The sequence below is a fragment of the Mizuhopecten yessoensis genome, unplaced genomic scaffold (assembly GCF_002113885.1).
Source record: "Mizuhopecten yessoensis strain PY_sf001 unplaced genomic scaffold, ASM211388v2 scaffold11009, whole genome shotgun sequence".
NCBI classification, from domain to species: domain Eukaryota; kingdom Metazoa; phylum Mollusca; class Bivalvia; order Pectinida; family Pectinidae; genus Mizuhopecten; species Mizuhopecten yessoensis.
In genome coordinates, this window is record NW_018408833.1 from 221096 (window position 1) to 243837 (window position 22742).

Genomic DNA, 22742 nt, shown 5'->3' on the forward strand with positions numbered 1-22742 from the left:
TTCAGGCTGTTGCCTACCCGAGACAAATTACTTCAGGCTGTTGCCTACCCGAGACAAATTATTTCAGGCTGTTGCCTACCCGAGACAAATTATTTCAGGCTGTTGCCTACCCAAGACAAATTATTTCAGGCTGTTGAGACAAATTATTTCAGGCTGTTGCCTACCCGAGACAAATAAGTTCAGGCTGTTGCCTACCCGAGACAAAAATGTACTTCAGGCTGTTGCCTACCTGAGACAAATTACTTCAGGATGTTGCCTACCCGAGACAAATTAGTTCAGGCTGTTGCCTACCTGAGACAAATTACTTCAGGCTGTTGCCTACCCGAGACAAATTACTTCAGGCTGTTGCCTACCCGAGACAAATTACTTCAGGCTGTTGCCTACCCGAGACAAATTACTTCAGGCTGTTGCCTACCTGAGACAAATTACTTCAGGCTGTTGTCTTCCCGAGACAAATTACTTCAGGCTGTTTCTTCTTTATACAATTTATCAAAGCATGTTTTTCTGAGGTTAACTTACTGAAGATTATTTCTACCCAAGGTAAAATTTTGAAGACTATTTCTTTCCAGGTAATATTCTTTTAAGCTGCTTTTAACCATGTCAAATTACAACGTAATGAAATACTCAGGACTTAAATCACTATGAATCTTGTATGTGAAATTAATGTTTCCCAAAATACAAATGTATATCATTCGGTACTGCAATGGTTGAACAGGATACAATACTCTAGTATAAGTAAGTGACTTTGTAATGTGTTTTTTGTGTTTTTACTGATTTCTCAGCCTTCTGTTATGTTTTGATTGTTTCTTGTCATTGTATTTTATTTTACTACATATCACTTTCCTACTTCTTTTTTCCAAATCTTGCAGCAAAAATACCTTCAAAACAGAAGACAACATCGCTGTCACCATTGTCACTCAGATGTTTATTAATTTTTCCATCAAATTTGTTGCAATATTCAATGTGAGGTGCAAGCTAATTTTCTACCTCCATTTTCTGTATATTTCCGTTACACATTCTTTCTACCTCCATTTTCTGTATATTTCCGTTACACATTCTTTCTACCTCCATTTTCTGTATATTTCCGTTAATCCATATCAAACACTTTGTGTACTATACTTACGTCATTTATAAATGTATAATCTACGTTACATTTATGATATTGTTTTGAGTTGTGCGGTAAACAGATTTTTATAATGTTGTTGTGATTTTTGTTATAAACAAATCTGCTTAACATTGCTGTGAGTTTTGTGGTAAACATATTTTGTATGGCTTGGGAAGAAAAAGTTGGACAACGTCCATTGGAAGGTTAATGCGCTGATTAACCTTCTGTTGGATGCTGTCTAACCATTTCTACCTGACTTTTCACTACTTTTTGTGCTGGACTTGTGTATTCCCTTAGGAATCCATCCACAGAAGACCATAAGAATATTTAGAGATTCGGATACGGATGTTGGATCTCGTTTGCCTAGGATATTTTTAAAACGTTGTGAGTTTTGTGGTAAACATATTTTTTACAGCATATTGTTGTGAAATTATTGGGCATTTTATCATTAAAGAGATTGTGAATATTACACAACACTTTAACGGCTGCAACTGAAAGTAAAATATCTGACATTATAAAAATTGCATGAACATGTACTTTTCAACATTAATAAACACATACAGCAAAGAACTAGTTAGTGCGGAGGCATACTGTATATTTATGTGAAAGATGTTCTACTCAGTGCAATTAGTTTATTTTTATTTCTACTATCCTATGCTATTTATTTATATTCAATGTGTTTCAGTTTATAATGGTATTTGTGTGTATTAAGAGACAAAACAGATATTTGAAATTTTATTGACAAAGTGATGTTTATTACTATGCATTAAAACAAATATGAAATAAAAATGAAATGAATTTTAACAATATGACTTGTATTTTGTTAGGTCAACTGAGACGAGGCTGTTTTGCCTATTGCTATCACTCTTTGTCCATCTTTATCCATAATCTGTCATCCATTAACAATTGACATTTTTGACATTTTCCAAGAAACCTAAAAGCCTAGAATTATACTTGTTGACCAGAAGGAAGCTGGAATAAAGGGAATATAAAATGTGTTCAAATAAATGGCCTTGACCTTTATTCACAGGGGTCGAAATTGTTAAAACCTTAAAACAACTTCTTCTTAAGTTAAAGAAGACTGATCATTGTAACGATACTTGACTAGTAGGTAGCTGGGATGGAGGACTTACAAATTTGTTCAAATAAATAACCTTGACCTTCATTCAAGGTCACAGGTGTCAAAAATGGTAAAAGAAATCAAATGTTCACACAAAAGAGCCAGCAATGTATTATATACCGGTATATATTGTTTATAACGTATGTCAATGGGACTCTTTGTTGTATAAACGAGGAGCTGGCCAACACAACAGTAGAGCCATTGACATAACTATACAATCAATCTATAAGAAAAGAAACAAGTCACTTGCTGGAAGTTACAGGCACGTCAGTCTCACTTCAATTGTGTGCGAAACAATGGAGACACTCGTAAGAAATCACTTAGTTAATCAAATGGAATTCAACTCACCTTTTAGCAATAAACGATATGGATTTATATCGGGCAGATCGACAACTCTTCAACTCGCAATGGAGAAAGGAAACCTTATCGATTGTATTTAAACAGATTTCCAAAAGGCGTTTGGTATCGTACCACACCAGAGACTTGTTTAAAAAGTAAAAGCTTACGGAATACATCTACAGTTGTAAGATGCATAGAGGATTTCTTAAAAGACAGAAAACAATGCGTCGTTATTAATGGAGATTACTCGGAACGAAAACATGTCACATCAGGTGGTCCACAAGGGTCTGTAATAGGTCCCATATTGTTTGTCGTCTACATTAATGACCTACCCGATACTCTGGATTCGGAGGCGTACTTGTTCGCATATGACACAAAAATATTCAGAGTTATCACTAAAGAAGCTGATCAAAACCTGCTCCAGGAAGATCTCTAAAGAATGTAAAAATGGTGTGATACATGGTGTCCATATGCACGTACAATTGTAGGAAGGAACACTGCAAACGACTTTACAAACCAGCTTTCTGACACTGCTCTATAGAGATATCAGATGCGGAAATGCCAATGTTATGATACAGCCTGAGACAGCGAGGAGATATGATAGAACTTTATAAATTAATCCAAGGGAAAATAGAACTTTATAAATCAGTAATCCAAGGGAAATACGACCACGATGTTACTGGTTTTTTGAAGTTAAGGAAAATGTTTCAAATCGATCGGGGAACAGAGGAAATTCTTTGAAAATATACCCCTAACATCGTACAATTATGAAGAGGAAAGATAGTGTTTTTTTTACTAAGAACCGCAAATGTGTGGAATAGCTTTACCGGAATGCACTGGACAAACACAGGGAAAACATTGATTTATTTTATAATTTCAAAGCTAGTTTATGAACTGTAGTGTCGTTACAATAAAAATAAATCTTTTTATTATAACAATTGTCATGTATTGAGTCTGGTGTAGAGGGTATGAAATCCTGTATCAGAAAGATATCATTAAATAGCTGTAACCCAGGGTTGTAGTGTAATTATACGTTTAGGTTGCCATGTGATGTCCCCGTGTACCTGTATGAACTGTAGTGAACTAATGCTTGCCTGGGTTGTCACCACATTTGGTATGAAGTAATAATAAGGAAAGTTGATTTTGTCTTATTATCTTGTATAAATGGAATTGGTCAGTTGACCATGGGACTGGAATCTCCCAATAGAACAATTTCGGATGTACGGCCCGCTGTTCTGCTTGAAAAAGTAGGTATACTGTAAGAGACAAATACCTTTACCAGGACTAGCTCAGGGTTCCGGTCCTACACTGAGGATTTAGTCCCATCAGCATCAGATCTTGGATATGATTGAGATCCCTGTCATGTAGTTCACACACTCAATCATGCTACTAGAGTTCGCCTTTCGATCCAGTCACGCCCCTGGTGACTTTTTCCCTAGGTTATATATTACATATGAAAACTAATGAAATCCCCACCCTATAACCTTGTAGACAATTGTAAGGCATGAAAAAACGATTGGCCAGGGGGTCTTGCCACACTTCTGTGTACTTTATTAGTGAGTCCCAGTGTCACAACACTAGTAGTATGACCATATATATATACACCCACACACACACAAGAATTATGGGATCTTAACAAAATTTACTTTCAAAGGCCTTTATGGTTATTGGGACATTGGAATAAATTGTTGTGTAAATGAATGAAGAGTGACGTCCCCTGTGGGCTGAGGGACAATGTTTAAACGAGGGATTTAGGAGTTATATATCTTTAAACGCATGTATACTGTACCCCTCTTTACCAGATGTTTGTTTTACAACCAATATCACCCTTGGTAATATTTCAATTTGGTAATTGGTTTAAGAATAAATTATCACTTAAATCCTGTTTTTCATTTGCTAAATTATTTGGTATGTAAATATTGTATCACGTCAGGAAATCAAAAGTCTAAATATTGGCGCGCTTTACTTTCAGTTTATATCTAATCATGTGATAAACACGTGACATTTTCGTTGAACAAAATGGCGGATGTGAAGTAAACAAATACAAACAGGGCTATGTCACGGAGAGCTAACAGTTTTGAGAGTGATGTCGGGGAAGATGAGCACGCTTCCCTTCTCTATAGAGAAAATGGAGACGTCATTGATTCTATTTCTGTGACGACAGAGAAGAAGGTACAGTAGTTCAATGACCGCCGACTGTCAAGTTTATACGACATTTTGAGCGATCTGTGTAACTGACTACTGTCTGACTGTCTCGACGATACTGTACAGTACCGACGTCGTTTCTGCACCCGAAATTGTCGGTTTTCGGGTTATATGATTCGGTACCCCCTAAAGTGTTTTAGGGTACTATGGAAATATGTTTCACCATTTGGTCAAATATGTTAAACAGTTTAACGTAAAATAAACCCCCTACACTGCATGATTTATATCCCTCCCTTTAAAAATAAATCCGCCCCAACCTTGTAATTGGTTGGACACAACAGCACAACCCAGCATATGGGTAATAATCCTGCATTTGGGTAACAGTTTCTGTATATTGCGGTACTTCATTACTTGAGAAATTGTTTCAGAATTTATACTAGCACAAGTTTCCTCTAGCCATTTGCCTATAACATTAGATCGAAGCGGTAACAGGTTGTTTCGCCCTAAATCCTGTTCGCGCTTAGGGTTGTTTCGCCTTAACTCCAATTCGCCCTTGTTTGTTTTGCCCTATATTCTCTTTTTATTATTGATACGCTAATATAACAATTGATAATTAAAAATATCAACTCAACTTATTGATAACTTTCTACATTGGTGTTAGGTATATTTCATGTAGCAACTGTCTGAGTGCAGAGTCAGCTTTTCACAGCTACCATTTGTGACACTCGCTTAAAAAAACACAAATACATTGTTTTTTATAAAATTGATTTTAATCATATGGAAGACATAAAGAAGACTTAAGTTGTCACTTAAAACTTCGCCCTCAAATTTTGGTTTTAGGGCGAAACAATCTAGCGCAAAACAACCTAGGGAGAACAGGATTTTGGGAGAAACATCCTGGAACCATCGAGGCTGTGCAAGTCGACTTACTTTGCATATGTCAAAATCATAGGGACCTGAGAATTTGTTACAGCTATATTTGGACCTAAACTAAGGTTTTTCGGTTAAAACACCATTTTACCGAAATCAGTCTACCCCCCCCCCCCCCCCCCCCCCCCGCCCCCATTTACGTGTAAAATTACTCTGAACACCTTAGTTTAGGTCCAAATATAGCTTTAATAAATTCTCAGGTCCCTGTGGTCAAAATGTCTAAGCCTGGTGCCACCTGACATCTATCTGTCAAAATCTGGTGTCAGGCCCAGAGGAAACCTGGGCTAAATAGAGTATATAGTACATGCAGACTGTTACCAGGTGTTAAACCTTAAACATTCTCTGAGTACAATCATATGTACCTGTGGCTCCTACACCATATACTATTGACATTTTGACACATGTCTAATGTGGGAGACGTCTTTCTATCAAAATGTCAAAATTCTGATGAAGGGGACGAAGGAATTCGACTTAAGCTTTATTAATACATAATTATATGTATTGTAATACCAGGTAATTGTATTTTATATAGAGATAAATCAGTATCACCTACTATATAATTCAACTGATCACACTGTATCATTGATATTCATAAAAGCTATCATGATGATTTTTTTTCTCTTTGTAAAGGGCTTGACATCCCGTTTGGCGTTTGCCATTTCATCCTCAATCCTGGGTTCCTCTTTCATCGTTGGTTACAATTCTGGTGTCATCAATGAACCCTCAGAGGTAAGTACCCGGGTACCTAAGACCTGCATGACCCTTGGATCAGTGACAAAGTAGACTCAGTGTGGTTAAGTCCAAATTTAAATCAATGACTTAGAATTCTCAGGTTTCTAAAATGTCTTGTATCTTGTGCATATGGTATTTTTTCAACATATTTAGGTTGATTTGTCATGAGAAATAGTTATTTCTGATCGACATCAGATTTAAACCTTATAGACTGTTTAAGGATAGAGTCACAAAAGTAAAAAAAGACACTGTAGTTCTGGGTTAAGCCTGCATATCGTTGAATGCTAAATGCTTATTAAATACACCTGGTAATGCTGCATGGCTTATGATACCTGTTAGATATCATCAAAAGGTGTGCCATATCTTTACGTTTATAAGTTTGTTTGTGTTTCACGTCCCATTTATAGCTATGGTCGTTTAAGGACGTGCCAGGTTTTGGTGGTGGGGGAAAGCTGGAGTTCCAGTAGAAAAAAACTGACCTACGGCTAGTACCTGGGGACTGCCCCACGTAGGCCTCGAACCCTCATCCAAGTGGTGGAGGGCTACTGGTAGCAGAATGTCAGACGCCTTAACCACTTGGCCACCAATGGCCCCACGTTTATTAGATTTTTGTCATAATTTTTATAGGTGATCCAGGACTTCTACAATAGCACATACTACAACAGAAATGGGGAGTACATGTCATCATCCCTCCTCACACTCCTGTGGTCGTTTACCGTGTCCATCTTTGCCATCGGGGGTATGATAGGGGGCCTCTCAGGAGGATATGTGGCCAACAGATTTGGCAGGTAGGCTCACCATGTTCAGGTCAGGTAACAATAATCACAACAAATGTTTGTTTAGGGAAACGCTGACTTAACATTCTGAGAAAATTATTTATTCTACATATATATTTTAACAGATCGTGATCTGGGGTCAAATTTCCCTTTAGCTCAGTGGTAGAGTGTCCGACTAGGAACCTAGGGATGTCAAATGTTATACATGTGTAACAAGAAAAAGAATATATATATAGTGTGCTTCCACCAGGGATCAAACTCGCCATCCCTAGGTTCCTATTCGGACGCTCTACCACTGAGCTAAAGGTAAATTCCCTCTAGCTCGAAGCCAGAAGGCGACCTTAATCCTGTGTATAATTAAAACCTGCCACACATGCATGTACTATCAATAGATTTGGAATGTAGTACTATCAATATCAATTGGTTGTGTGTATTAATCCAGTTAAACTGATTTTTATCTCCAGGAGAGGAGGCCTCCTAAGAAATAATTTACTCAACTTAATAGCAAGTGGCCTGCTAATTTCTTCAAAGTTTGCCAAATCATATGAAATGCTCATAGCTGGGAGGCTTGTGGCTGGGTTGTGTTGTGGTGGGTGCATTTTGATATATTTCTTAATAATACATAACCCAATCTTATTTTATGGTCCATAGGATCCTCTTTTGACACCGTTATATTTGAATGAAGATGTTGATCAGGTCACATCCCTCTGTTATGTTCCTCTTGTTGCTCGTTTGTTAAATAGATTTCTATTTTTTTGAATGCACATTTCAGGGACATGGCAGATTAATATATTTAAGAAAAATCTGCCATAAGACTCAATTTTTGTTTATTACTTTTCAAGTTTTTGAATTGAATAGCCTAATGTTTCCAATTTGTTATATGCCCACGTTTTGCAGAATGTATATTAGCATCATGCATCCTATCTGTCCCTTTGTCAATATTTTGCTTGTCTGCAAGTTCCTGGCAGTGACTTAATTATTTCAACCAAATTACATGAAAGTTTTCACAAGCATTCCTGACATAATTTTCGAAAGACCATCAAACGTCAAGGTCATAGATTAAAGGTCAAGGTCCCAGCTACAGAATCTTAACATGATGATTAGAAAATTATTTATTCGTCTTGTCGCACTTTCTACTTCCGTACTAAAATTTTCATCCACATTTCATGAAATTTCACAAAAATATCAGCATTACTGACATCAATTTCTTTAGAGAGATGAAGGTCAGGGTCACACTTTCAAGGTCAAGGTACAGAATCCTATTATTTGATGATTTGAAAATTTGGTTGTTTACACATTTCTGACTTTTCATCCAAATTTGATAAAGCTTAACACTAATCATTTGACTTGAGCTGAAGGTCACACACTTGTCTGTTTGTCAGTCTGTCAGCATTTAGTTTGTTTGCAGGTCCTGATTAAAATTATCGATCAATTTCACAAAGCTTTACACAAGTAGTCTGGATAAGGTTATACCTTCAGGGTCAAGGTCACAGCTACAGATTCTTTACCTGATAATCGGAAAATTTCCAACTGAGTTTCATAAAACCCATTCAATAGCATACACTGCTGGATTGTACTTACACATACAAGCTTCAATCACTATCAAATTAGATTTAGCAGACATTACAGTACACTAAACATGTATTATCAATCTGACTACAACAAAGATGTCAGCCGGCACATAATGTATTGTTTGTTAAGTGTTCTGTTCTGAGCCACAGCTGATCCAGACTTATATATTAATACTCCAGTAAATATAGTTCCATTTATAAAACAGATGCTTTACAAAAACACAACTTTTAATTTCAGAGGATATTTATCAATACACATGTATATAAAAAGTAATTCTGTTGCTATTTTCGAGATAATATAAATTAGTGCTTAAACAAAAAAACACTCAATAATTAAGTGATAAAAATGTGTCCGTTTATCATCACACCTGAAGATGTAGCAATTATGTATATCTTCATAGAAGTTTTTACCAAATTGATATTGTTCCTGATACTTCACTGGTAATATTTTGTGGCATTCAACTCTAAAATTTCTGTTTCTAAATAACATACACAAAATGTTGACTTTACGTGAGTTTTTATGGTAATATGTTTTACCTGTAGGTATAAACACTGTCATAGTGCCCCTGTACCTGTCGGAGACTGCGCCAACCTCTATACGGGGATTATCAGGCACATTTAATCAGCTGGCAATCTGTTCTGGAACTCTGGTCTCGGAGATTCTGGGCCTTGGAAATGTACTTGCCAAGGAGGACACATGGAATTATTTGCTTGGTAAGATTTGGCATCTTCATCATTCAAATTTTGAGCCCAAGACTGTACATACCTTCATCAAGGTAGACTTCACTGTATTTATCCATTAGACATACATGTACCAGGGTATAATTGGTAGGATTTATTCATAGAACAACATGCATGTTAAGTTTAGATATCCTTGTGACAGGAAGTGTGGGTTTAAGATGTGTTCTTCTTACCAGGACAGACTTAAGGAATTGGTATTAGCACCTTCACAGTTTGTTATCACATATTGTGTTACAGGATGCACCCTTGTACCGATGGTGTTCCAGTTATTGACCCTGCCATGGTGTCCAGAAAGTCCAAGATACCTAATGATAAATAAGGGCAATGAGGATATGGCAGAAAAAGGTGACTTTTGGAGATTAAGATTTAGATGTAATTCCAGGTTAGAGTTGTTGGGATGCTTGGAAAAGAGATGGTCTGTTGCAGGGAGAAAAGGGCAGGGGGGGGGGGGGGGGGGGGGTCCTCAAGGGGAATCGGAAGCTGTCATAGGGAAGTAGGGGTCTGGGGGAGGTGTGGGAGAGGGGTCCTCAAGAGGAATCGGGGGCTGTCATAGGGAAGTAGGGGTCTGGTGGAGGCAGAAGTCTTGAACATGGAGATGTTATGGGGAGGAGCAATATGTCTTGGGCAGCGGGGCAGTGTAATGGGGAGGTCTGGAGAAGATGTCTGTAGAAAAGAAAGGGTTCTGACAGAAGAAGTGGGGGAGGTGAATACATAGGAAATCTGGGAAAAGGAACAATGTCTTTGGGAGGGGTAAAGTGTATTGGGAAGGGAACAATGTATTGGAGAGGGCAAGATATCAGGAGCAAGGAAAGAAATCTAGAGGATTTGAAAAGAGATCATAGAAAAAATCTAGGACAAAGGGATGATTTTTTGGGGCAAGAGAAGATGTATGGGAGATAAAGAAGGAGGCAGGAGGGAGAAATCAGTCTCAGAATTTAAGGTACAGGAAGGGTTCTTTGGAATGGAATGATAAAGAAGGAGAAGAGATCTGGGGGATGCAGAAGAGATCTGGGATACTGAGAACATGTGTTGAGTTGGGAAAGAGATCTGAGAGATAAAGATAACATCGAGAGTTTGGAGAAAGAGATCTCAAGAGATGTGGTTTTAGGCAGGGGAGAAGTTGAGAGGGGAGAAGTTGAATTCAGTGATTATACCACAAACTTTCACCTTGGATTTCATTAAATTATGTATTCTCTTGTAAAACATCAGATGTTTAATGAAAAACATCTTATGATTGATATTTGAAATGTTTTTTAGCTTTGATATGGCTGAGAAAAGACATCGATGTCAGTGATGAGTTAGAGGAGATGACAATTGAGATGGAAAAGGCAAAAAGGGCTGCAGAGGTAAGATCTGCCTCATGTTCTGTGATATACATGTATCTGAGGTCAGAATATAATTAAGTTTCTTGACGAATTTATTACAGAAAATAATAATTGTTGATTTATTGTTGATAATGGTGTATCTTTTTTCTTTTTTGATTTTAGTTCCATTTCACAGATTTGTTCAGGCACCGAGAACTCCTCACTCCATTGATCATAAGTTTGGTGCTACAGCTGTCTCAACAGTTCAGTGGTGTCAATGCTGTAAGTTCTGAAATCATTTAGAAATCCATTTTTCTGTTTTTTAAAAGTCTTATAATTTTTAACACAGACTTATGTTTACAGAAGGTATGTTCATCATATTGAATAATTAAAATGTCTTTTTGACTAAATTTCCACTGGGTGATTGCACAGTGGATATACAGCTATGATTGAGTTGTTGCTATGGTGTTTTACTTTCAGGTTGTTTTTTATTCCACTCTGATATTTGAGAGTGCTGGACTGAGTCAGCTGAATGCTCAGTACGCAACGCTTGGTACGGGAGCTGTGAATGTTTGCATGACTTTCGTGTCGGCTAACATCATGGATAAGCTTGGTCGGCGCACACTTCATCTGATTGGCCTCGGGGGAATGTTGACATTCAGTGTTGTTCTTTCAGTGGCCCTCATCTTCAAGGTTAGTTAACCTCCTCTTTCTCCTTACATTCCAGAGGTAAATACCCCTTTCTACCTGTCTGTTGTCATGGTAATTTTCGTCACAGTTTAGTTTTCACGTTTTTTACCCTCCATATTGAGTGCCAATCTATCATTACAGTGAAAATAAGTTAATAACATAATAAACACAGTAATCAAATGAGAAATGTATAATAAATGCTGGTTGATATTTGATTTCATGGACGAATGGTGAAAGTTTGACATGTTGAAAGTTTTACAGTATTTATAATAATGCTTTTATTTGTTATTTATTATAATAGTACAGGAGGGGACTATAGGATAGGATAAGCCACTCACCGTACTACCATCTTTCTATTACATATTTAGTTTCCATAGGCTATCTTAAATATTTATGGCCAAAATTTCCACCAGACTTTGCTATAAGCTAACTATTGAACTGAAACAGACCATTTTCAAAACTGACCCTGAACATTTCACCTCTGCTTTTGGTTTAACCACCTTTCCCTGTGACCATCTTATATTAATGTCTTAATGACACAGAGATTACAGTCATGTTTTAGAATTTCAAAGTTGCCAGTTAACCTGTATCATATCATTTGTATGTTACAGGATGATGCTTCATGGCTGTCGTACATCAGTATTGTTGCTGTCATGGCCTACATGATCTCCTTCGCCACAGGTCCAGGTTCTATACCGTGGTTTTACGTAGCCGAGTTATTTGCTCAGGGACCAAGGTCAGCAGCGGTTAGTTTGTCTGTACTGACCAACTGGCTTGCCAATTTCATAGTCGGACTTTCATACCCAGAAATACATGTAAGTGTAAAAGATGTGCATTGATTAGGTTGCCTTACAAGCGTCAGCTGTAGGTAAATTCCCTTTAGCTTAGTGGTAGAGCATCAGGCTGGAGAACCAAGGGTCGCGGGTTCGAGCCCCAGTGACGGCCCTATCTTTATCACTTTTCCTCGTCCTACTTCATAAGATTTATTTTTGATAAAAGGCTGGTACCTGTAGTCTTCACTGTATAAACAGTATGACATGAACTGTATAAAAAGGTTTGTGAGGTTTGTGAGGTTTCCCTTGATTCCTTGTGTGATAAGGACAGACACACTGTAAAATGTTTGGGCATACAGTAGTTAATTGCTATTGTAACTTAATTAACTTTGATGGATTGAACATCCAGTGTTTCATGGCTTTTACGTTTTTCAAACGGGTTTGTGAGGTTTGTGAGGTTTGTGAGGTTTCCCTTGATTCCTTGTGTGATACGGACAGATACACTGTAAAATGTTTGGTCATACAGTAGTTAATTAGGGCCCCGTATCGGAGATACGGGTGCCCTATAGTAATCACTCTGTCTGTCTGTCTGTCTGTCTGTCTGTCTGTCCGTCCACAAATTAAGTTCCTGGCTGAAAACTTTGGTATTTATTGATTGATGTACATGAGACTTGGTCAAGATGTTCAGTTCACAAAAATACACATTGAGGTTAAAAGTCAAGTTCAAAGGTCAAGTTCATTAGGTTCAAAGGTCAAGGTGAAATTTTACATCTTTTCACTGATGAACAATTTGTTATGACATGATGAAGCAAAGTTGATCAGAATTAAACAAGGCTTCAACTTACCAAAGGTCAAGGTCATTTTGTCAAAGGTCAAGGTTAAATTTCGTATCTTTTCCCTGGTGAAAATTTCGCGATGACACTTTGAAGCAATGCAGCTTAGAATTGAACAAGGAATCAATTGACCAAAGGTGAAGGTTAAATTTTGTACCTTTTCCCTGATGAACATTTTGTTATGACATTATGAAGCAAAATTGATCAAAATTAAACAAGGAGTCAACTTACCAAAGGTCAAGGTCATTTTGTCAAAGGTCAAGGTTAAATTTCGTATCTTTTCACTGGTGAAAATTTCGCGATGACACTTTGAAGCAATGTAGCTTAGAATTGAACAAGGAATCAATTGACCAAAGGTGAAGGTTAAATTTTGTACCTTTTCCCTGATGAACATTTTGTTATGACATTATGAAGCAATGTTGTTCAGAACTTAACACAGAGTCAACTGACCTTAGGTCCAGGTTAAGCAGGTCCAGAGGGTCCAGGTCAAGTTTTGTATTTTTCACTGATGAACATTTTGTTATGATATTAAGAAGCAAAGTTGGTCGGAATTAAAGAATAAGTCAACTGACCAAAGATCAGGGTCACTGGGTTAATGGTCAAGGTCATTTGGGTCCAAAGGTCAAAGACAAAGTGGATCTCTGACTTTGACCATGGCTCTTGATGGAGGAGGTATATAAGGTGAAATAAAACAAATCAAAGCTAACAAATGAGTATTGCACCGGTATTTACATTTCTGTTAGCCCAGCAAATATGGAGGTGGAAGGAAACAAGACTCACATCATAGTACATGTAAAATGTATATTTTGCTTCCTTGCGATTCTTTTTGAAGTCCAAATATCAAACGTCAAGCTCAGCTATATGGGCAGATTGCTTCTTGATGATTATGGGGGATATATTGCAACAAGACGGGGCCCTTACTGACCTGTCAGTGTTCTAGTTGCTATTGTAACTTAATTAACTTTGATGGATTGAACATCCTGTGTTTCATGGCTTTTATGTTTTTAAAATGTTTGTTGGTTCAAAGATACATGGAGTGGACAGAGTAAGCTATCTGTGAAACCGTAATGTAACTCTACACTAAGAAAATTTCAATTGAATTTGAAATATAATAAAAGTTGGTGTTGACATTCATTATGTAGAACTTGTTATTTTCACTGTATGTGTTTTCAAGTTTGTGTAGAATATACAACGCTGATATTTTCCATTGTTTTGTTTTTGCAGGCTGCCATAGCAGAATACTCCTTCTTTCCTTTCATTGGGATGCTGGTATTTTTCTGGTTGTTCACCTTTTTTAAAGTTCCGGAGACAAAAGGAAAGACTATTGATGAAATAACATCTTCATTCAAATCTGACTATCAAAATCTAATACAAAGTCCTGACTCACGCCATTATACACGACTGCCGGGGGAGAGCTACTCTTGATTGTCAGTCATCATTTTTACTCCATTTCTGTTCAAACCAAAGCAATATTGTGATCCTTTGTGCGGTATTTTTATGAACCAAAAACACCGTGATATTTTTTGCTTTATTACTGTGTACCAGGAACCTGGTAAATGCTTTTACTTTGTTACTATATTTAGTACCTTAATAACTGTTAATCCATTTCAAGTAAATCATCAGATAAATGGTGACTACATGTGTCCATCGTTTACGCTTCATTAATTACACTTGCTTTGATTTAAATCCATGTCATTTTAACTGGCAAAGTATAATGTTGCAATCATGTAATTAGCCAACCATGACAAACCAATCATGTAATTAGCCAACCATGACAAACCAATCATGTAATTAACCAACCATGACAAACCGATCATGTAATTAGCCAACCATGACAAACCAATCATGTAATTAGCCTGTAATTAGCCAACCATGACAAACCAATCATGTAATTAGCCAACCATGACAAACCAATCATGTAATTAGCCAACCATGACAAACCAATCATGTAATTAGCCAACCATGACAAACCAATCATGTAATTAGCCAACCATGACAAACCAATCATGTAATTAGCCAACCATGACAAACCAATCATGTAATTAGCCAACCATGACAAACCAATCATGTAATTAGCCAACCATGACAAACCAATCATGTAATTAGCCAACCATGACAAACCAATCATGTAATTGGCCGACTATGAAAAACCAATCGTATAACCGGCCAAATATAACATACCAATGCAATCATGTAATGGGCCAATGGTAAACAAACCAATCAATAGACGACCTAAAATAGCAAACAACTTATTCAACGGGTTGACAATGACAAGCTATTTATTGACGATGATGATGATGATGATGATGATGATGATGATGATGAAAACAGTTAATCTTGTAATGCATTTATGGTAATGAACCATTACATGTTTAATAATTAAGTAAATGTGGTATTTGTACAAATAAACAGAGGGTTTAAATTTGAGAAGGAGCGTCCTGATCACGAATCAATGTAAGAAAAAAGTGTGTCGAAAATATACATTGTCACTGCCAGTATACCTTGTCTGAAAAATACTCTATGTACAATATTATAACATGTACTTACAATATTATCTAATGCATATGATTATGTCATTACATATCATTACATAAACCTGCATACTTGCAGTGTTATTATAAAATTGTATACATTGTTATTACCTATACTTACAATGTGAGAACATTTACGTAAGACATAGACACAGTATTATTGTATTACACATACAATTGACCAATCAAAACCATTCATTTTCAGGCTTTCAAAAGTCATCCTGTCATAAGTTGCTTTTAAAAAAAACTGACTTGTTGTTCTGATTATCATTTGAATTATCCAGGTTGATTGGTTCTAATTGGTTATATTTATAATTTAAACAATGTAGAGAAATTTGGATCATAACAATTATAGATCAGGGTGAGATCCTGGAGGGTCCTGATACACATATCCAGTCCAAGTCACAGCCTAAGGATATGCTAGGTCCTACACACGTTACCAGGGAGGCAGCTTATAATTAGGGGTATCCCGAAATATATAAAAAAAATCCATGGTTCTGCCTCACTAGCGGGACCAGAGGAATCTACCTCACTAGCAGGACCAGAGCGATCAACCTCACTAGCGGGACCAGAATGATCTACCTCACTAGCGGGACCAGAGGGATCTACCTCACTAGTGGGACCAGAGGGATCCACCTCACTAGCAGGACCAGAGCGATCTACCTCACTAATGGGACCAGAGCGATCCATCTCACTAATGGGACCAGAGGGATCCACCTCACTAGTGGGACCAGAGGGATCCACCTCACTAGCAGGACCAGTGCGATCCACCTCACTAGCAGGACCAGAGCGATCTACCTCACTAATGGGACCAGAGCGATCCATCTCACTAGTGGGACCAGAGCCATCCACCTCACTAGCAGGACCAGTGATCTACCTCACTAGTGGGACCAGAGGGATCCACCTCACTAGCAGGACCAGTGCGATCCACCTCACTAGCAGGACCAGAGCGATCTACCTCACTAGCGGGACCGCTGGGGGTGTTGTTACCATAGGGACCAAATAGACAGGTAGAAATGATAAAAATGTTGGAGGAAAATTCAGAATGGCCTTAGACTGATCCTACTATGTATCTATGCATAGAGGAAATAATAAGGCAATCACTGGGCAGGAGGGAGGACACAGCTATTATATGTAATATTACAGTGTTATCAAACAATGTTATAAAATGTACGAACAATGTAATTGTATATACGAACAATGTTGTATATACGAACAATGTTATTGTATATACGAACAATGTTATTGTATATATGAACAACATCTTATTGTATATTTTCAATGTTACATCCTTAAAATTTGATTGTACATTCCTACAATGTTTTTACATGTACATGTATGATGTTGTGTATTTTTTCAGCTTGAAATTGTGCCATTTAATTATGCTGTATTTATTTTTTAAGAAAATACCCACCATATGGCCTTCAATACATTGTAATTCAAATGTACACATTGGTTTAGGAGAATGTGGCTAAAAAAGGGAAAAAAAAAATCTAAGAAATCTTGAAAGTTTAATTCACCTTTCATCTGTGGTTCAGTTTTCTGTCATCCAACCTTAACACTTATTAGTACATTTTCTGACTATGTCACATTCCGGTTGATATCATGTTTCCATCTGACAAATTAGAAGTGATATTAAGCAAAATCTACTGTATCGGGAAGAACCGGACAAATCATTCTTAAATTTCCTGTGTATTGTCCCCTTGGTCTTAGTGGAGCATGATGAATTTTAAGGCTGAGCGAAAGAAAAAAGATGGCCATCAATTTGTAAATTACAGATCTGTCTAAAATTAGTAAAAGAAGTAGCTAGATTCTTCCAGTTTTGCATATCTTATTTTGAGATTAATCAGAAGAAAAGAACAGATGCAAGATATCAGGAATCTCTTGTTCTTTCTTTTACAAACTTGTCAGGTAAAAGGACAACCTTAGCATTTTCAAAGGACAATATCCAACACAAAATGTAGTTTGATCAAATATTACCGCATGATATATATTAACATGACTATCAATCCAACAAAAGATATCAATCCTACAAGTTACTAATAAAGATGTTAGGATGGTGAGCATCAAGTTTCGTTTGAGATGTCTTCATTCTCCAGGTTAAACTGTGACCGCGTAGTAATATTACAGAAATGTTTATAATGCAAAGGTCAAAGGTTAACTGGACTGTACTGTATATTTATTGTGTGCCAATTTAACTTGCATGTCACTTTTAGTTCATATTGTTATTCTTGTAACTTGATTGTGTAATTATCTGTAAATGTTAATTTAAATATATAATATATACCGGTGATTTATAATAATACCTTTGAAAAATTGTGTAGCAGTGATTGATAGAAATTGGACCACATGAATAAATCCTATATTTGGCTATTGTTATAATTAGGAGTTCATAACCAAATATTTTCCCAAATCAAATATCCAGGAAAGTATATAAATATCCACATACATTTGGTTTTGAAAAGTGCTAAGCTACCTAAACTTACAATTTATTCAAATGTATATCCATTATCGTGTTGATGCTCCATTCTATGTCACTTATGATATTTCAGATTTGTTTTGGAAATTTCTGAAACAAAAATTTAGTGATGGCTGCTGTCAGTGTGCTTCACAGTCATCTATTGCACTTGTTCACACAATTGTCACTCCAGTGTTGTGTTGGGTATGTGATATGCAAACATCAATTGTCATCTTGACATAGGCGTCAACCTCTGAAACCTCCAATGAGGGAGATAGTGTGAAATGAGGCTAAAACTGCTTTGCTCATGTTTTTTCATCTTTCCCTTTTTATGTATCAAAATAACTCCAAACAGCATTCATTTGATTCAGACACACCTGTTATGGTCATTACACACGCCCTGCAGTAACTCGGAGATCATTTGACAACAGGATGTAGATTTTGAGTTGGTGTTAGTTTGGACTTGAATGAGGGAGTTTCAAGCTTAAGGGAGATTGGTAAATTTTGGTCAAAAATGAGGGAAGGTTGACAGCTATGCCTTGGTAGTGGATAAGGGTTAGGAAGATACATGTTGATATAGAAATGTCTCCTGCTTATCTGCTCTACAAAAGATTTCCATGTGAAAAATGAGATAAAATAAATGAAACTAGACACACAATTATAGAATTAGTTTGTTTTATTACCAGAATATTTGTGTATATATATAGTGTAAAGGCAGACATATTTAGGTATATATTGCAGCAACACATTTCAGCAAGAACCAGCTTGCAGTGTATAAACAAGTGACAAACTACAATTTCATGTCTGCTCCATAAACTTGGCCTATGACCTAAAAGGTCTATCACTAATGACCTGTCACATGATGTTAATGAACCATTCAATCATGACAACACTATAAAAATATCATTTTTCACTTTTCAAAATTACATTTTTCAGTACATTTCTTTCACAGATTTATAAAAACATACCAGACAATAGCACAACACTTGTTTATCATAAACAAAATAAACTCTTTACCCACTTGGTGTAATTTTTGGGAAACGCCCGAGAAAAAAATGTCCAGAATAATCAATGTTGAGGGGGAAAATTAGTAGGGTAGCTCTCCACCCCAACTGACCTCAGTTATTCCGAGAATAACATTATATTTTAGTAAAGTGACCGCTTCTTATCTCATTTCCCGGCAGTCTTCTTCACAAATATCCGTAATGTTTATTTCAGGTGACCAATGAGGACAATGGTCCTCCTGTCGCAAAGGATAACCAACCAATAAAAACTACGTTTGGTATATTTTAAAAAATTGGGGTCCTGAATTTCCACAAAATTGAAATAAATATCTGTTCAAAGGTTTTCATTAATTATAATGGAAAAAGTCTCCCAAACATCGTTTTTTTCTGACTAACAGCAGCCTGAGAGAATCGTTATCAGGTGTTATTAGTCATTATCAATCTACCTGGAAACATTCTTGGTGAATTTGCTCAAATCAGATACAGATGTATTAAACTATGAACAAGTTTTATGGTTGTCTTGCTTTAAACAGTGACTAATTACAAGTAATGATGATTTTAGGGACTTTTCAAATGACATTATTTTAATAGTAAAATTATTACCACTTAAATTAAAATGAGCATGCAGCGAATCTTATGTAGCATCAACAATGAAGGATCAGAGATTACAAAATAAATAATGTGTTCATTTATTTACCTCATAGCACTGCATGTAACCCATGTTTCCCAATCCAACCTTAGAATCACAACATGATTTTGGTAGGCCTATTCTGAGTGGCTGTTTGAAAGCGAACTATTCATATATTCATGTATTTTACATTTATCAATTAACCAAAAAGTCAACATTTCATATAATGAAATAAGGAATGAAAAAAATTGCTACAAGACATATCATACATAAAATATATGAAATAAAGCGAGGAATAAATAATTTAGCTATCATAACTTCTTTCAATATCTTTAAATTTGTTAACATAAATTAAAAGCAAAAAGGAGAAATTATGTTTTTTTTTTTTTTTTAAATTGAAAATTTGATTTAAACAATTTAATTTGCAAAATAGAAATTGAATAAGAAATAAGTAAAAAAAAAATGGTCTTTTCCTTTCCCTAAACATTCTAGCTAATTTTACCAAATTGTTAGTACTTTGGGTGCCCCGAAGAGGGTAGGTGTCAATTACTGGATCGCTAGATAACAAAAGAAATGTTTGATAACCAATTTGTAAGAGACAAAAAAAAATATGAATATAAATTACATAAACATACTTTCATACTATTCATCATAATGGGATACGTCACATCATGTATTGTAATAAATGAACAAAAACATAAATATAATCTAGCTATGATATGCAAATTCAGAATGTGCAAATATTTCTTGCATAGACATTTTGTGAAAATAAAAGTAATAAATTTTCAAAGAAAAATACCATTATATCATCATTTCCTTATTAAGCTAGGCAATATAATGTACTCAGTCTCCGTAAAATTGGACACCCCTCCATGGGACAACAGAAATTAGACACCCCTCCCTGGGACAACAGAAATCAGACACCCCTCCCTGGGACAACAGAAATCATAGACACCCCTCCCTGGGATAACAGAAATTAGACACCCCTCCCTGGGACAACAGAAATTAGACACCCCTCCCTGGGATAACAGAAATTAGACACCCCTCCCTGGGACAACAGAAATTAGGCACCCCACCCTGGGACAACAGAAATTAGACACCCCTCCCTGGGATAACAGAAATTAGGCACCCCTCCCTGGGACAACAGAAATCAGACACCCCTCCCTGGGACAACAGAAATTGGACACCTCTCCCTGGGACAACAGAAATCGGACACCCCTCCCTGGGACAACAGAAATCGGACACCTCTCCCTGGGACAACAGAAATCGGACACCCCTCCCTGGGACAACAGAAATTGGACACCCCTCCCTGGGACAACAGAAATCGGACACCCCTCCCTGGGACAACAGAAATCAGACACCCCTCCCTGGGACAACAGAAATCAAAGACACCCCTCCCTGGGATAACAGAAATTAGGCACCTCTCCCAGGGACAACAGAAATTAGGCACCCCACCCTGGGACAACAGAAATTAGACCCCCCTCCCTGGGACAACAGAAATCGGACACCCCTCCCTGGGACAACAGAAATTAGACACCCCTCCCTTGGAGAACAGAAATCGGACACCCCTCCCTGGGACAACAGAAATTAGACAACTCTCCCTGGGACAACAGAAATCGGACACCCCTCCCTGGGACAACAGAAATTGGTCACCCTTCCCTGGGACCACATAGAGCATACATACAATGTACTTAAATAAAACATAGTGTAATGATTGGACGGATTTCAAAATCACAAAAATAACCTCAACTATTGTGAACAGTAATTCTCGTAGGGTGTATAAATACAGTTTTTTAAAACAATACCCATGAGCAAGATGTTAATACCCAGCACAAAAGAATGAAGTTTTTAGCACATGCCAAAAAATTGGTTGCCCTGAATTTTTACATCCAAGGTCCTTATATAGCCACTATTTGATAATCACCAACAGTATACATGTACTTTATAACAAACATTATACATAATTCTAAATACTGGTCTATATGTATAGATATAATAATTTCAACACTGATTACATATAAAGAGATGTAATAATATCAATACTGGTTATACACAAAACATCTGACAGTTTACCGATGATAATGTCATTGCTCTGTAAAACCCACTCAATTTTATTCCTTTTCCATATAATGGGTTAAAATTGATAATTATAACGTTTAGTACCAATTCTATCCAATTACTGTAAAATTTGTTCCCTCAGTTTATCACAAGAATGAAACAGTAACAGCAAGTATTGATTATACACTTAGACAGAAACATAAAACATTTTCTTTTTAAAGCTTCACACTCAATCAGCAGTTGATGCATTTGGAGAAAAAACATGAAACATTTAGAAATCGCCCAGGGTGAGTTGAGCGAGGCAGTATAATTACTCTCCATGAAAACAATACTCACTTTCTAATTCAGCATTCTAGCATACATTTAATGACATACTTGCCAACATCTAAATATTCCATGGGTGAGATTGGGCATGCTCAGAATTATATATTCCATTGGTGAGATTGGGCATGCTCAGAATTAAATGTTCCATGGGTGAGATTGGGCATGCTCAGACCTAAATATTCCATGGGTGAGATTGGGCATGCTCAGTATTATATATTCCATGGGTGAGATTGGGCATGCTCATAACTAAATATTCCATGGGTGAGATTGGGCATGCTCAGTATTATATATTCCATGGGTGAGATTGGGCATGCTCAGTATTATATATTCCATGGGTGAGATTGGGCATGCTCAGAACTAAATACTCCATGGGGGGGATTGGGAATGCTCAGAATTAAATACTCCATGGGTGAGCTTGGGCATGCTCAGCATTATTCCATGGGGGAGATTGGGCATGCTCAGAACTAAATATTCCATGGGAGAGATTGGGCATGCTCAGAATTAAATATTCCATGGGTGTGATTGGACATGCTCAGAACTAAATACTCCATGGGTGGGATTGGGAATGCTCAGAATTAAATACTCCATGGGTGAGCTTGGGCATGCTCAGAATTATTCCATGGGTGAGATTGGGCATGCTCAGAACTAAATATTCCATGGGTGAGATTGGGCATGCTCAG

The 22742-nt window shown here is 36.9% G+C and overlaps 1 protein-coding gene across 1 annotated transcript; it reads left to right on the forward strand.

Moving 5' to 3' along the window:
* Positions 1 to 4585: 4585 nt before the first annotated feature.
* LOC110464559 (solute carrier family 2, facilitated glucose transporter member 1-like) lies at positions 4586 to 16554 on the forward strand. The gene is made up of 11 exons (XM_021519831.1): positions 4586 to 4736; positions 6270 to 6368; positions 6999 to 7159; positions 7612 to 7736; positions 9262 to 9432; positions 9697 to 9804; positions 10717 to 10805; positions 10947 to 11045; positions 11244 to 11456; positions 12065 to 12268; positions 14284 to 16554. Exons 1-11 carry the CDS (start codon positions 4620 to 4622, stop codon positions 14482 to 14484), a joined length of 1587 nt encoding a protein of 528 aa, XP_021375506.1. The 5' UTR covers positions 4586 to 4619; the 3' UTR covers positions 14485 to 16554.
* The last annotated feature ends 6188 nt before the right edge of the window (positions 16555 to 22742 follow it).

Excerpts from the sequence above, each read along its gene's own strand:
- LOC110464559 (XM_021519831.1), top strand. The coding sequence starts at position 4,620 with ATGTCACGGAGAGCTAACAGTTTTGAGAGTGATGTCGGGGAAGATGAG. Across the intron at positions 7,160-7,611 it reads GTGGCCAACAGATTTGGCAG|GAGAGGAGGCCTCCTAAGAA; the intron begins GTAGGCTCACCA and ends TTTTATCTCCAG. Across the intron at positions 10,806-10,946 it reads AGGCAAAAAGGGCTGCAGAG|TTCCATTTCACAGATTTGTT; the intron begins GTAAGATCTGCC and ends TTTTGATTTTAG.